We start from the raw sequence: 14,987 nt of genomic DNA, 5'->3' as shown, positions 1-14,987 counted from the left end.
GACCGATAAATCAAATTTTGAAATCCTGGTTTTATCACGCAGGGTTTTTGTACACCGTTGAGCAGGCGAAAAGATGGTTCCGGTGTGTGTTACACCAACTGTAAAACATGGAGGGGGAAGCATCGTGGTCTGTGGCTCTTTTGCTAGATCCAGAGTCAGCGACTTGCACAGAGTGAACCAAAACGGCTACCACAGTATTTTGCAGCACAATGCAATACCCTCTGGTATATGCCTAGTTGGTCAGGGGTTCATCCTGCAGCAAGATAAAGACCCAAAAAATACTTCCAGGTTATGTCACAACTACCTTAGAAGAAAAGCACAAGATGGTTGGCTTCAAATCATGGAATGGCCAGCACAGTCTCTGAATTTAAACCCTGAACTGGACAGAAGGGTGAAAGCAAAGCAACCTACATAAACAACACACATAGGAACTCCTGCAACAGTGTTGGGAAGAACTTTCTAAACAATATTTGATTTCCATTGCAGAAAAAAGGCCACGAGTGTGTTTTTAACTGCTATATCTGCAAAAGGTGGCAACTTTGATGAGTCAAAACATTTAAATTACATTTTGTAAAACAAAATGATTCCATAATTTATTTATTTTTATCTCCAATTGTTCTATGTTTTAATTTCAGTACATTGAGAAATTAAAACTGTGTACATTTCAATAAAAACTGGAGAAATTGAGGTCTTCTCAAACATTTGGCCAGTAGTGTATATGTTATGTTAAATTTGAGTATTTCTATTTTAAAAAGACATGCACTAAAAGATGTCAACTGCACTGTTTTCGTGTAAAAGTACATTTACTCTTCCCACATATTTCTGTTTTTCTTCATTAATTATATTGCCAAATATCAACACAGTGATATATGCTGTAATCAGGACATGCAAAGGCACTTGTATTGCTTGCACAAAACATTTTGAATAAATTAAAGTTGCTTTAGTTTTGGTCTTGCATGTGAACTAAATTGAAAGACCTTTGCATTCTTTGCACCTTTTTAATCTTTTTTCTTCAAAAATGATATGTGAATTATTTCACAGCTTTCACTACATCCATCCATCCATTCATTTTCCGCCGCTTATCCGAGGTCGAGTCGCGGTGGCAGCACACCCAGCAGACCGAGCCAGGCTTCCCTCTAACCCGCAACATTTTCCAGCTCGTTCTGGGGGACCCCGAGACGTTCGCATTGATATAATCAATGCATTCAACAGTTATAACAGAAACAAATATATGTAATACTTAAACTGTATCACGTAATCAGATCATAAACTTCCACACACAAACAAATGATTATTCAATAATAACTAAATCAGCATCTTGTGTTTCATCAGAACTACATCTCACATTTAGTGAATCCAATAAACCAAATATTTACTTTACAGTTGTGTTTCTTTAACTTTTATCATCATCAGACATCAGTTTTAGTTCATTTGATTTATGGATTTTTTATTTGATATTTCATTTTAAATTATATAAGTTTAGTGTTTTACACTTCACGCTCAGAGTCCCAGACGTTCAGGGAATCAAAAAACATTCGGATTGATTGATTATATTTTTCTGATTGAAGAAGTTTTTCTTGTCTCTGATGTTGCAAATGAATAATGCAAAAAAAAAAAAAAAAACGTTTTTATCTTTGTTTATTGTTTTCCTGCAACTTATTGTAAAACATGAACACATAGAATTTTTTTAAATCTGAAATTTATTTTAGAAAATACATTGGGAAAATAACTTCTCAGGATCAATCACTGTACCGGCTCACCTGATATTACGTTATGACATCATCATATAAAACACTTTAAAAAGTATTCTGGTATTCTGGTATTCTGGTCACCAGCATATTGTTTTATGATATCTTTTAATCTTCTGATGATTTTTTTGTTTGTGAATCCTTGTTTTATTCGGTGTAAAGAACTTTTAATTAAACTTTATTTTAAGATAAGATCAAACTGTATTCCTTCTTAGGGAAATATATGTCTAACAGTTGTAATGCAACATGTGAAGAGTGTAAATATAAAGCATAAGACTCCAAAATACATACAAAATGAACAATTCCCAAATCAGGTTAACATTTTAAGAATAATGGGTTTTGAATGATTTTAGTTTGTTATATGATCTTAACAATGTGCGTGATCAACAGAAAATAACTTTAGTTGGAAATGTATTTTTTTATCAAATCAACTTGATCTATATAAATGTGCATCAGATGGATGATGATTCATGACATGGAAATAAATCACCAACCGTTTTTTTTTCACAAGTTTGGTGAGTGAGATTGTTTAAAGTTTCTTTACAAACATTGTGAAATATTCATGTGAAAAATTACAAGGAATACAAACAATGAAAAACAATTATACAATTAGTTTATAACAAAATACAATATTTGATCTTAAAACGTTAAATCTAAAAACAAAAAAATTATCAAATCAACAAATTCCTCACTGACACTCCTTCAACGTCAACATTTCTGGATAGTCCAGCTACATGAAGTAAGATGTTCTTTAGTAAAGTCATGTGACTAATAAAGCGACTGTGTATGAAAGAACCTGACTGGACCGCATACCTCCCTGATGAACTAAGTAGCTGTAAACATGTGCACAATAAACAGTTCAATGTAGATGGAGTTGTATTGATTCCCACACTGGTCTGTACCTCACTGTGTGTGTTCTCCGCATTAGAAACACTCATAAATCCCATTTGTAAAGACAGTTAAACTCGACTCTCCTACAACTTCACTGCTTTATAGTAAACTCTAAGAAATGACAAACAAATAATCAATAAATATAAAAGAATGATTGTGGTTGTTGATGATCTTTGTAATGAATAGTTGTAACAGTGTGAAGACGCTCATGTCTGTTGACAGCCTCACTGAAAGGAGGGATCACTGAGGGCTGTACACACAACACATTTTTTAATAAATGCTCTCACTGCTACATCTCATGCAGTCGGCCACCAGCTAAATGCACTTCTCAGGGAAAACAACAGTGTTGAATGTGCCGCATGTAAACAGGAAGTGATGGCACAGACACGTTTTATTTCCTGTTAACGGCACAAGATGGAGACAAAGTCCACGTTACTCTTTGCGTTGATCAATAGTAGCATTACTAATAGTAGTATTTATTCGTTCATTGAGATTAATCATCATCAATCCTGGAAGGAAAAGACCACAACAACCTTGTAGCAGTTTCTCATACATTTTTTTGTTCCCACAGAGCCTTCACAGAACCCCATTGTGCTGGTCTGACGTACTGTTGGTCCTGAGTGGCTCACTGCTGTTGCTCTTGTTGTTGTTGTTGCCACCAATAAATAGTTTATTTGGCAAGGAGGTTCCACGTACAAGACATTTGACGAGGTGAAAAGATCAGAACAACAAACAGAGACAGAATAAAACAGTAAAAACAATAAAAACAGTGCAATAATCAACATCATTTCAACATTACTATGGTAAACAAACAGATAACGGTACTTAAAAGTACATATATATTGCTACGGCCTATCTAGTGTGCCTGGTACACAGGGCGTAACATACGGGTATCAAAAAAAACAATAAGCCTGTGAATTAAGCAGCAATAAGTAGCATTTATTGACAAGTTACTGATTAAAAACAAACTCAAATAGAAGCAAAAGCCTCAGGGCCACTAGGGCCAACATAATAAACCAAAACCCCCACACGAGATATAAAATATAGCCAACTGGCCTACTGTATAGCAAAAAGAAAGACAAAACTGAGCAAAGGAGAAAACAAACGACAACAGAAAAGGGCGGAGTTAAGTTAGGGGGCGTAACAAATATGAAATACATCAAGTCAGAAACAATTCTAAGTTTACCAAGTGTTCCCTTTTGGTAAACTTTCAAAAGAAACATTATCCGTCCATTTTCAGCTGCTTACCCGGGGTCCGGTCGCAGTGGCAGCAGGCCGACCCAGGCTTTCACTTTCATCTCACCCGCAACACTTTCCAGCTCATTCTGTGGGACCCCAGCCGGGTGATATAATCCCTACAGCGTGAGCTGGGTCTTCCCCGGGCCTTCCTACCAGTTGGACGTGCCTGGGAAATCTCTAATGGATCCGAATTAGATGCCCGAACCACCTCAGCTGACTCCTTTCAACATGAAGGAGTAGTGGCTCCACTCCAAGATCCCCCCCTGATGTCCGAGCTACCCTATTTCTTAGGCTGAGTTCGGCCACCCTACGGAGGAAACTCATCTCCTTACCCTATCTCTAAGGCTGAATCCTACAGATGAAACTCATCTCCTTTGCGTTTGTTAATTTAGAGCTGTTGTGGCTTACCAGCTATAGCATTTTTCTGACTGGCTAGCATGTCAGTTCTTTAGCTTTAGCAGTGTGCCAGGTTGCCAATGTCACAGAAATACACATTTTTTTGTTCCAGTTTTCTGGTCTGAGGGGCCGTTAGCTAGTGTTGTGACCTTCACCTCCAGAATGTGAGTCGAGGAGACACGCAGCAACTCAAAGTGACAACAACGACTGAACATTATTACAAAGAGACACAAAAAGGCAACAAAGAGACACAAAGTAGCTACAAAGCCACTCAAAATTACATCAAACAGACACAAAAACATCTACAAATTAATGTAAGTTATGCAGCTGTAGCGTGTGGGGAGAGTGGTCGTCCTGAAACCACAAGCTAGCCGGTTCCATCTCCGGTCTTCCGGTAGTTTGCCTGTTGAAGCGTCCTTGAGCAGACACTGAAACCCCAGTTCAGTGCTTCAAGAGGCTGCCCACTGCTCCTTAATTACTAGGGATTGGTTAAAGAAGAGAATAATTATAATGATTATTAAGTATGCTTGTACATATAGTACTGTATGCTTGTATATATAGTACAAGTGGATAACTTCAGCAGTCTTCAGTTATCATGGGTATCATATTTGGAAAGCTCCTCAAATCTGTGGAGGAGGACGTCGCAGTAAAAATAAAACAGAAGATGATAAAAAACAAAAAACAAAGAAGAAACTTGGGCGACTTATTTAGCACGGGTGGGCAAACTACGGCCCGTTAGGCATTTTGAGTATGATGAGTATTATCATTCATATAAAAAAAGAAAATAATGATTATAAGTTATATAAAGACCGCTGTAACGCTTCTCCGTTCCCAAATTGAGTTTCACGAAGCATGATGACAGCGACAGACCAGCATCAATGTTTCTTAATGCTTATTCATTGCTCAGTGCTCTTTTAGGCTGTTTGCATGTGCGCTCTCCTGCAGCAGAACAGAGCAGGCAGGTTGGAGGACACACACGGCTTTCCTTCAACCGCACAGCACATAAAGGCCGCTGAAACACCTTCTGCTGCAGGAGAGCGCACACACAAACAGCCTAAAAGAGCGCTGAATCCTTTGGAATTACGTTGTAATGCGTTAACTTTCGAAGAGTTATGGTAGTTTTAATTTGGCATGTCACTTTTTTTGTCACTAGTGACAGAGTTTGTACTACAAGAGTTTAAGAGTTGTAAAATTAACTGACCAGAGTATTTTTTTGTGACAGCTGACAGATGCATCCAGAGTATTTTTTTTCTTGGCAAAACGAACACACGTCAGACCCACGGAACTGCGCCGCCCTGCGCGTTCATGTCGTGTGACCTATAGGGTTCTGCCTGCTAGCCTCGTGCCAGTTTCCTGCATTAAGTCCTTCTGTAACAATGAGTGGACCAAAGAAAAGTCCACAGTGAGTGCCGAGTATTTAATGAGTGGACTGCTAAATATTTTTTCACAGAAGTACGATCAAAGGCTGGATGTCTTATTGCCCAAGAAACCGTTGCAGTTCAAAGAATACAATATCAACTGCCACTTTTCCGCCAAGCATGCTTATGCTGCGTTCACACCAAAAGCGTTGCGAATTTGACGTGCAAGTAGATTACATGCAAAGTCAAGGCACAGACACCAATGTTTGCGAAAAAGCGTTTGACGTGTGGCGTAAGCCAATCAGCGTTATCACCGGCATCATGTCGTTGCTGAATCAAACTGCTGCTGGTCTACTGCTGAAGTAACACTGGTAGCGGCCATCATTCAGATGCTGTTGTGGGACTACGAATAATACTATGAACTCGAGATAGCTATGTGGAATTTGCACAAGTATAAGCCAGAACTAGTGGTTATTTTCATGCTAGCTGGCGGAAACAGTGACTGTTTTTACTGAAATGAACCACAAATATAAGCCACACCCCTTTTAAGGGCGCAAGTAACATTCGTGACGCATTTGGTGTAAATGCAGCTTTACTATAGATAGATAGATAGATACATAGATTAACTCTTTATTCATCTACAGGTGGAAAATTGTGTGTCATTTTGAGTTCTTTCTTGGTTGGTACGTGTCTCCTTGAGTGACTTTAAGTTTAACAAGGGAAAGTCATGGAGATCCCTGGGCCTGTGCCCGGTTTGCCCGTTCAGTAATGCATTGATAACAAAATGGTGCCATAAACAAATACACACAACAACAATACAAACTGAATGAGAACTAAAAATCGGTTACGTAATCATAACTAAGATTTTCCATCCGAAATAGCTTCATCATGCTATGCCCGAGCTTTCTCCTTGAATGCAACATAAACTGTGTTTGTTGAATGTTTGCGCTTCAGGAATATAGAGGACGTTAGGACCTGGATGCCGACTCTCCCAGCCTCTGTGTGTGTGTGTGTGTGTGTGTGTGTGTGTGTGTGTGTGTGTGTGTGTGTGTGTGTGTGTGTGTGTGTGTGTGTGTGTGTGTGTGTGTGTGTGTGTGTGCGTTTGCGCGTGTAGCTGGGTTGGGCGGGGCGGGGGCAGGGTTGATGATGCATTGAAAAAGAACTTGGATCTTTTCGCTCAACTGGTTTGTTTGGACTCTCGCAGTGGGCGTGCCCTGGGCCTGAATATCTGCCTCTCTTTCTCTCTCCTTCAGTGTGTCTTGACTTCTCTCGCTTCCTGTTAGCCTCGTTTCTCTCTCCCTCTCTTCAGCAGAAGCACGAGACTCAGTAAGTGATACAAACGACTGCTTGTTCTCCTTCATGTGTCAAGTTTGAAACCATGTTTGATGTGTGTTTGATGAACTGTTCGTCGTTTGTGCTGTTTTTTTCTGAAGTGTGTGTGTGTGCGTGCGTGCGTGCGTGTGCGTGTGTCCTGTGTTGAAAACGGACATTGTATATAGATTATGTGAAAATACAGCGTTTGCATATTTTGTTCCCTCCTGTCTCCAGTGGTGAAAAAGTTTAAAATAAAATTAAGAAAAAAAATATGGCAGTGGACTAAATGCATGATGAGTTTGACTCGACTCGATGAGCAAGGAGCGGCAGTGAAGTGAACTTCAATAAGATCCACTGTTGACATAGTAACATGGAGTAAACAGCTGAGTCAGAGAACCCTACTTCATTATACTAAAAATATATAATGAAGTGTATATATATATATATATATATATATATATATATATATATATATATATATATATATATATATATATAATTAGAACCGCCATAATTAGTTAATTAATTGAAAGAAATTTTTTTTAAATTGATTACGTCATTTTTGGAACATTTGACGGTAGAAGATGACATTTTCTGGATGCTCTGATGATGAACTGAATATACTGTTGTGTAGTTCAGTCTATATGAATGCATTATATCTTATAAACAATTTATATTTCTCTTTGTATAAAGTCTTAATCTGTCATTGTGTATTTTAATTTTTACTTTATTCAAAACATTCAAGACTGCAAAAGTCTGGACACATTATCATGCCATATGTTGAATTCCATGCCACTTAAATTTAGAATAGTTCTGAGGATACAAAATACATTTCATAATATGATATATTATCTATAATTTGATTCTATAAGCTATATTATTTCAAATATATCTATTGACGTTATGTCGATTTATGACTGTTTCAGGGTTGTATTCCTTCTTAAAGCTCATACATGTGTTTTGCAGCGTTATGATTTTTGTGTGAAAGATGGTAACTTGTGTTTTCCTGACGTTGTCTCTCTGTCTCCTTCTCAGACACACAGCAACATGTTTTTTGCAAAGAACTTAATCAGAGGCATCATTGATGTTGTGAGGTGAGCATACAAAAGATTTTTTTATAAATCCCTTTTTTTATGATGTTAGACAGAGCTAACTGCTTCCAGTCTTTGTGCTAAGCTAGGCTAACTATGTGCCTTCCTCTGTACTGGATGCACATATGATCTTTCCACAGCTTCTCTCTGACTCTTTCTTTCCCTCCAACAGCGACATCGACCCGGCGATGTTCAAGTCCTCAGACCCTGTGAGTGTAAACCCTGATGGAGCAGCAGAAGCTGCACCTGAAGCTCCACCTCAGGAATCCTCTCTCAACCCGCAATTAGACTGTGTGCTCCACAGATGTTCTTTGTGGTCACTTAATAATCTCTTCAGGCCCGAATATATCACGGTGTCGGACGATGAAAATACACTATTTTAAAATGTGGCTTTGGTAGAACGTATTCAAGCAACAAATGTCACGGTTTGACACGACACAAGATCAGGGCATAGTGCAGTATTCATCCAACTGCTTAGTAACTAAATTCAATGAAGCTCAGGAATCAAAGCCGATTATGAAACTTCCTACAAGATCCAGAGTTCCGCATGATTCAGGTTCAGTCTTATTTCTTTCATCGGGCGAACAGTGATGCATTTAACTTCCCTTCTCGTGGAATTTCTCTTCCTGTCCACTTCATTTTTGTGATATTCGTAATTATTATTATTTTCGCCAGGAGAATCTAATTATTTTTTTGCCACAATTCAAATCTAATGTTAAAAAAAATTATAATGTTTGACTTTGACTTTTAAAGAATGAACAGTTGCTTTCAAATTTGAACTTTGCAACAAGAAGCTACAACTCCAACACCTTCCCCGGGAAATCACGGTGTTTTAAGAGGCCAACACTCTCTTTTCTGGATTGGGAAATTTTTTTAAATTGAGAAAAACATTCTGACATTAGAAGGAAATCTGTGAAACTTTGACACTCTGAATCCTCCCAGTGGAAGACTTCACAAGCAAACAAACACACTGAATGTATAACACACACCTTCCCCTGCCTTACAGTAAGTAGCTTTTTGTGTTGTGTGTGTGTGTGTGTGTGTGTGTGTGTGCGCGTGTGTGTTTGTGTGCAGCCTCCTCCTCGCAGACCTCTGAACTTTGCCGAGTCCCATGAGAACGACGAGGAGAAACAGTTTCGGAGAGTTTTCCAGCAGCTGGCCGGCGAGGTGAGCCCACAATTATGGATGTTTGTTCCGGGGCCCGTGTGCCCCATGTTTACACCACTCGCAGTCACGCTGTGTGCTCGTTTCATTCGATCACCAGCGAAGCTGTGCGTCCCGATTCACTTTCCATTCACTCTTTTGGGTTGGAAAATGACAGGAATACATCCCCAAAATTAGAACATCCTGTTTAAAAACATAATATTACAAAATGCAATAACAGAGCTCAGAAACAGTCAAGATATGAATGTCACTTCGATTGTACCTTTATCATTGTGGAGAGCGTTGCAGAGTTCAAGGTAATAACTACATAACTAGTCTCTAAAGTTCAATAACACTCATGAGAGTAGGAAGTCGATGGACTGTTCCTTTAACAGACTTTTAAAGGAATAGTGTGCCAAAAAAATGGAACATGGCGTTTACAACTATATTCTAGTTTGTGTATAACCACCTGAAACGAAGAGATTTTGTATGCCGTTTATCACAGATGTTTACTTCACATACACATGCATCTCTGCTAACATGCTAGCATGTCGTTAAATGGTACGGTATCAGCGAACATGTGTGTGTTTGGGACAAAGTGAGCAAAGGACTGGATAAATAGGACAAGTTGCGTGAAACTAAAAGTGGCATGACCACCTGTTTTACAATTTACATTTAATCTGAAAAGATTAAATGTAGATTTGTGGCTCAGATATTTTTCTCCCGGTTTCAAGTCTACACAACAAAGTAGCATGTAGCATTTTTAACATATTTCTCTAATCTGCAGAATACATGTACGGTTGTATTGAATCGTGTCTGCATACCTAACATTTCATTGTCGTGATCTTCGTTGTGACTTTCTACGCCTCTCTCCCTCTTCAGAGCGAGGATGCGTTCCGCTGCGCAGCTGCTGATGCAGCTGCTCGGCAAGTTTCCTAAAGCTGCGTCTGTCTATGAGTCGGTTTGTTCCCTCGGCTTCTCACCTGATCCTTCCTCACCACACCTGTCTGCCTGTTGTCGACTGCATACCAAACGCCACCCTCCACTCCTCGCTTGTTTTCTTTACTCACTTTGTCTTGCTCATCAGCCCAGGTCATCAGCAGGTTCTTCAACCAGCCTGTCTCATACCTGTTCTCAAATCGCCATAAAAAGAAAAAAAGTCTTTAATTAAAAACATTGAACAGACAACAAAATGCTCTTCTGATAACACAAAAAAGAGCGTATGAGTAGTCAGATAGTTAACGACATATCAAATAAAATTGTGGCGGTAATACACCAATATGCTGGGTGCCAACTGCCAAAAAAAACAAAAGAACAAGACAAAATAGTGCTGTTGCTGTATTCAAAGCATATTATTCTGGACATCGCTTTGTCAATAAAAACAAAAGTGATATATTGTACATTTGTTTTTATTGACAAAGCGATGTCCAGATGATATATTGTACATATTGAGTTTTAATACATTTAAAAGCATCAGTTTTACAACGTGATATACTCGTTAGCTGCATTGATAGCATCAAATAAAAGAAACAAAATGATTGAGGGAGGCGGTTGAGGATTCAACTCTCATAACCAAATGTTGGCGTATCAGCTGGACTTCAGAACCAGAGTGTTGTCAAAGATAAACAGTGACTCCATTGATTGTCCTCGGCAGTCAGCTCAGGGAGGGTTGGACTCAGAGAAATGGAGCTTTCTCTCTGCATTCCTACCATTGTCTGGCAGGGCGGCACCCAAGCCTGAGGGTGTGTGTGTGTGTGTGTGTGTGTGTGTGTGTGTGTGTGTGTGTGTGTGTGTGTGTGTGTGTGTGCGTGTGCGTGCGCGTGTGTACTATTTGTCTGAGGTTTTCTCTGACTCATCAGAGGGACATATGCACCAGTCAGACCAGAACTCCGCCCGCTGTCAGTGGGTGTATTTTCGAAACCAACAGCAGTAATAAGTGGGATGATGAAGAGGATGAGGATGGTTGTAGTATAGTAACCCCACCCACCTGGCTGAGCTCCGGGTGGGTGGGGATCTGTGAACTGTCAGGTGGAGTCCGCTGTAGTCATTTTCTAAAAGGCACGAACCTCGTTTCTGTCGGAATTTAATAAAGTTGAGTTTTAGAACATCAACAGTGGATTAGGAGGAACTTCGAGGATAATAAGTTTTCCTTTATCCACTCGTATTCTCACTACATTTCCCAGATCATGTATCCTCGCATAACCTCACTCTTTAAAACACTTCAGTTGCGTCCGGAAGACTGGCACCTGAGACTGTTTATGCGAAAAGGACGGAGAAAAAAGGCAATAAAAAAACTAATCAAAACAACAAAGGCAAATTAAAATGAAATGATGAGCAAACTCAGATCATATAGAGGTTCATTTTCAACGTGAGAACTGTCTTCCATGGGCAGCTTCAACTTGAAAAGTGCCCACCTGGCCCGGCTAATTAGCTGAAGCGCCGTGGGACTATTTTGAGGTCAAAAATCACAACAAGTTTTTGTCAAGACCGAGAAAACACGAGACAGTTTCCTCATAACCAACCTTTTAATTTCAGTGCATTACTCTGCCCGTGAATAATTTCACCACAAAGATATTTATTTTAGGAATAAGTTAAGACGTTCCTTAAACTAATATGGTGCTGCGAGAGGGCCCATCCAGAGACGGCATGGTGCCGCCTCACAGTGTTTGGGCAACAAGGAGAAAATTTGAGAGGTTGTTTTTTTTCAGATGTGAGTCAGAAGCTAAACAAATATCAAAGAAAATAAAAGGAAACAGCTTGAGTTGGGCTTGAAGCACGTTCAGATCAGCTGTGACTCACTTTTTTTCCTGGGGTTTCCTCTATGGAAAGAAACAACCCGAGCACGAACACTGTTTTTCTGATGTGTGTGTGTGTTTTCACAGGACATGGAGGTGAGCCCAGAGGAACTGAAGAATATCCTCAACAAAATCCTTGGCAAACGTGAGTCTGGCAATTCTCTTTCTGTTGTTCTCACAGCAACTGTTTTGCCAGCTGAAACTTCTTACATGAGAATGTGTTCTAGTGTTTCTTGCTGATAGTGTTTCATTTGAAGGTTGAATCGGTTCATGTTGGTTTCAGATGGTGGCCTGAAGACCGACGGTTTCAGCATTGAGTCCTGCAGAAGCATGGTTGCTGTCATGGACGTATCCTTTCACTGGACATAGGGCTGACGCCCTGATACTATAAGCTCTAGTAGTAGTAGTAGTAGTAGTAGTAGTAGTAGTAGTAGTAGTAGTACGATCAGAAGCAGTTGAAGCAGTAGTGATGGTAGCAGTTCCATTAGTTGTTGTAATAGTGGAAGTAGCAATTGTAACTTTATGTACACGTAGCAGTAGCATAGTAAAAAAAGCAATTCAAGTAACAACACTACTAGTAGAAGTAATAATTTCAGTACGACTGTAAACAGCAGCAGTATTAGTACCGATAGTAATAGTTCCAGTAGTAATAGCAGCAGGCACATGCACAGACATTTTGAGGAGCAGGTGCTCAAACCAAAAAAAAGGGCACCCATCGGCAAAATGATTTAGGAAATTAAAAATAACTAAATAAATAATAACTAAAAATAAATAAGAAATTTAAAAAAAACAGTAGGATATTTTCAACTTACTAACTCATAACAGGCAAAAACAGACAAAACAATGCCATATTGTATAACCAAATGCAATCAAAAAATATTTTAACTTAAAACAAAACTCTGGATAAATTAAATAATCTTCACAGGAGCATTCTCTTTGGTGCCATCTCTTGGAAGATTTGTTTTACTTGACTATGTTGACATTGTATTGTAAGGTATTGTATCTATTTTAATGTCTTGCTCAATGGCAAGAAGGAGAAGATCGGAGAGCCTTTCTTCCCCACAGAGACTCCTCATCCTGTTCTTTAGTATCTTCAGGTTTAAAAAGGATCTATCCACTGAAGCTGTTGTCATGAGCAGTGTTGCACAGATCCTTACCATCTTGTATTTCAGGGGTGGTCATTTAAAAGGACCTAGTCAAAAAGATCTAACTCCATTAACAATAGTAAATTGAACTACTGAACAGTACCTGTTCAGAAAAAAAAGAAAAAAGATTTATATACTATATATATATGTACTATATACTATACTATATATATATATATATATATATATATATATATATATATATATATATATATATATATATATATATATATATATATATATATATATTAGTTTTTTAAGTAGTAGTACAACTAACAGCTGTTGTAGTCTTAGCAGTAGTAACAGCTGGACTAGTATTAGCAGCAGTAGTAGTGTAAGCTATTGTATCGTGGTTTCAGTAGCAGCAGCAGTAGTAGTGACAGATGGTGTTGTTGCTGTAGTAGCAGTAGTAGTTGTAGCAGTAGTAGGCTAGTAACTGCTGTAGCAGCAGTTGTAGTATTAGTAACTGCTGTAGCAACAGTTGAAGTAGTAGCGGTAGCAGCTGTAATAGTAGTATTAGTAGCATAGTAGTAGAAGAAGCAATAACTACAGCAGCATTAGTGAATGAAATAAAACTACCCATTGTAAATAGTTGTTGTAGTCTATAAACTATAGATAGTAGGTATAGGTAGTCCAAGCATTAGTAGCAGTAAAAGAAACGGCAGTAGTGGTAGTAGAAGTAGCAGTAGTAATTGTAACTTCACTAGTAGTTTATTAGCGCTCTCTCTTACTCAGATGCTATCACACCAGTAAATATGAAAAAGTACTTTGTGTATATTTGTTGCTCTGTTTTGTGAGTTTGACCTTTGACCTGACTCGATTCAGAGTGACAGCACGGGTAAACTGGGCTTCCACGAGTTCAAATACATGTGGAACAACATCAAGAGGTGGCAGGTCCGTTTATCTCTTCTTCTTTTAGTCTGACACACTTCTTCAGGTCACTCCCAGTCCTCACCGGTGAACGTTTTTCTTATTTGTGCATTTGTCCGCCGTTTATTTTCTCCAGGGTGTCTATTTAAAATACGATGCAGATGGTTCAGGTACAATCTGCGCTGATGAACTGCCAAAGGCCTTCAAGGCTGCAGGTGAGAAACTGTGTGTGTGTGTGTGTGTGTGTGTGTGTGTGTGTGTGTGTGTGTGTGTGTGTGTGTGTGTGTGTGTGTGTGTGTGTGTGCAGGCACATCAGTGTGAACCGAATGTGAAGTCTCCAACAAACTGTGTTTGCAGGTTTCCCTCTGAATGACCAACTCTACAAGCTGATTATCCGTCGCTATAGCGATGAGCACGGCAGCATGGACTTTGACAATTTCATAGGCTGCCTGGTGCGACTCGACGCCATGTGCAGTGAGTCTCTCCCTTTTCCTCCTCACCTTGTTTGCCTGCTCTCCTCTCTGCTTCATGCACCTTGTTATACACATTCCCATCCAATAAGCAGCCAGACTCACTGGATGTCTTTTGAATCCAAATCATTTAAAGTAAGGTTCTAACAGCTTGATTAAAGTTTGCCGCAAGTCACAATTTACGCGCCATAATTTAATCAAAGGGCTGAAATGTTTGAATGAAATTTCTAAAGAGAGAAAATGTTCTCCAGCTTTTTCTCTGCAACTGTATAGAAAGGCATAACATATATCATGTATCCTCTCTTATAATATGGGATGTTCTGCAGGAGCTTTTAAGACCCTGGATAAGGGAAACAGTGGCACCATTCAACTGGACATCAAGGAGGTAATGAGCTCACTTCACTCTTTTTTTCAGTCGTACTTCTCATAATAATCCTAGTATAACAACACAAAATGAGAACATCAACCTCTATATTGTAATCCTCTTTGTAAGAAAGTCAATAGTAATCATTATCTCTCAAAGAGTA

The 14,987-nt window shown here is 39.0% G+C and overlaps 1 protein-coding gene across 1 annotated transcript in view; it reads left to right on the top strand.

Moving 5' to 3' along the window:
- Positions 1 to 6,834: 6,834 nt before the first annotated feature.
- capns1b (calpain, small subunit 1 b) overlaps positions 6,835 to 14,987 on the top strand; it is a 9,100-nt gene continuing 947 nt past the window's right edge. Inside the window, exons 1-10 of the mRNA XM_068585733.1 lie at positions 6,835 to 6,958; positions 7,982 to 8,040; positions 8,210 to 8,246; positions 9,112 to 9,204; positions 12,063 to 12,120; positions 12,259 to 12,323; positions 13,946 to 14,014; positions 14,127 to 14,205; positions 14,348 to 14,464; positions 14,787 to 14,845. Coding sequence (XP_068441834.1) covers positions 7,994 to 8,040; positions 8,210 to 8,246; positions 9,112 to 9,204; positions 12,063 to 12,120; positions 12,259 to 12,323; positions 13,946 to 14,014; positions 14,127 to 14,205; positions 14,348 to 14,464; positions 14,787 to 14,845 — 624 coding nt within the window. The 5' untranslated portion in view covers positions 6,835 to 6,958; positions 7,982 to 7,993. The remainder of the gene's footprint in view (positions 6,959 to 7,981; positions 8,041 to 8,209; positions 8,247 to 9,111; positions 9,205 to 12,062; positions 12,121 to 12,258; positions 12,324 to 13,945; positions 14,015 to 14,126; positions 14,206 to 14,347; positions 14,465 to 14,786; positions 14,846 to 14,987) is intronic.

Source organism: Clinocottus analis, unplaced genomic scaffold (assembly GCF_023055335.1).
Source record: "Clinocottus analis isolate CAN_PGR_092001 unplaced genomic scaffold, fCliAna1.0.p SCAF_2, whole genome shotgun sequence".
Taxonomy (NCBI): Eukaryota; Metazoa; Chordata; class Actinopteri; order Perciformes; family Cottidae; genus Clinocottus; species Clinocottus analis.
This window is presented reverse-complemented; position numbering and strand designations above follow the sequence as displayed.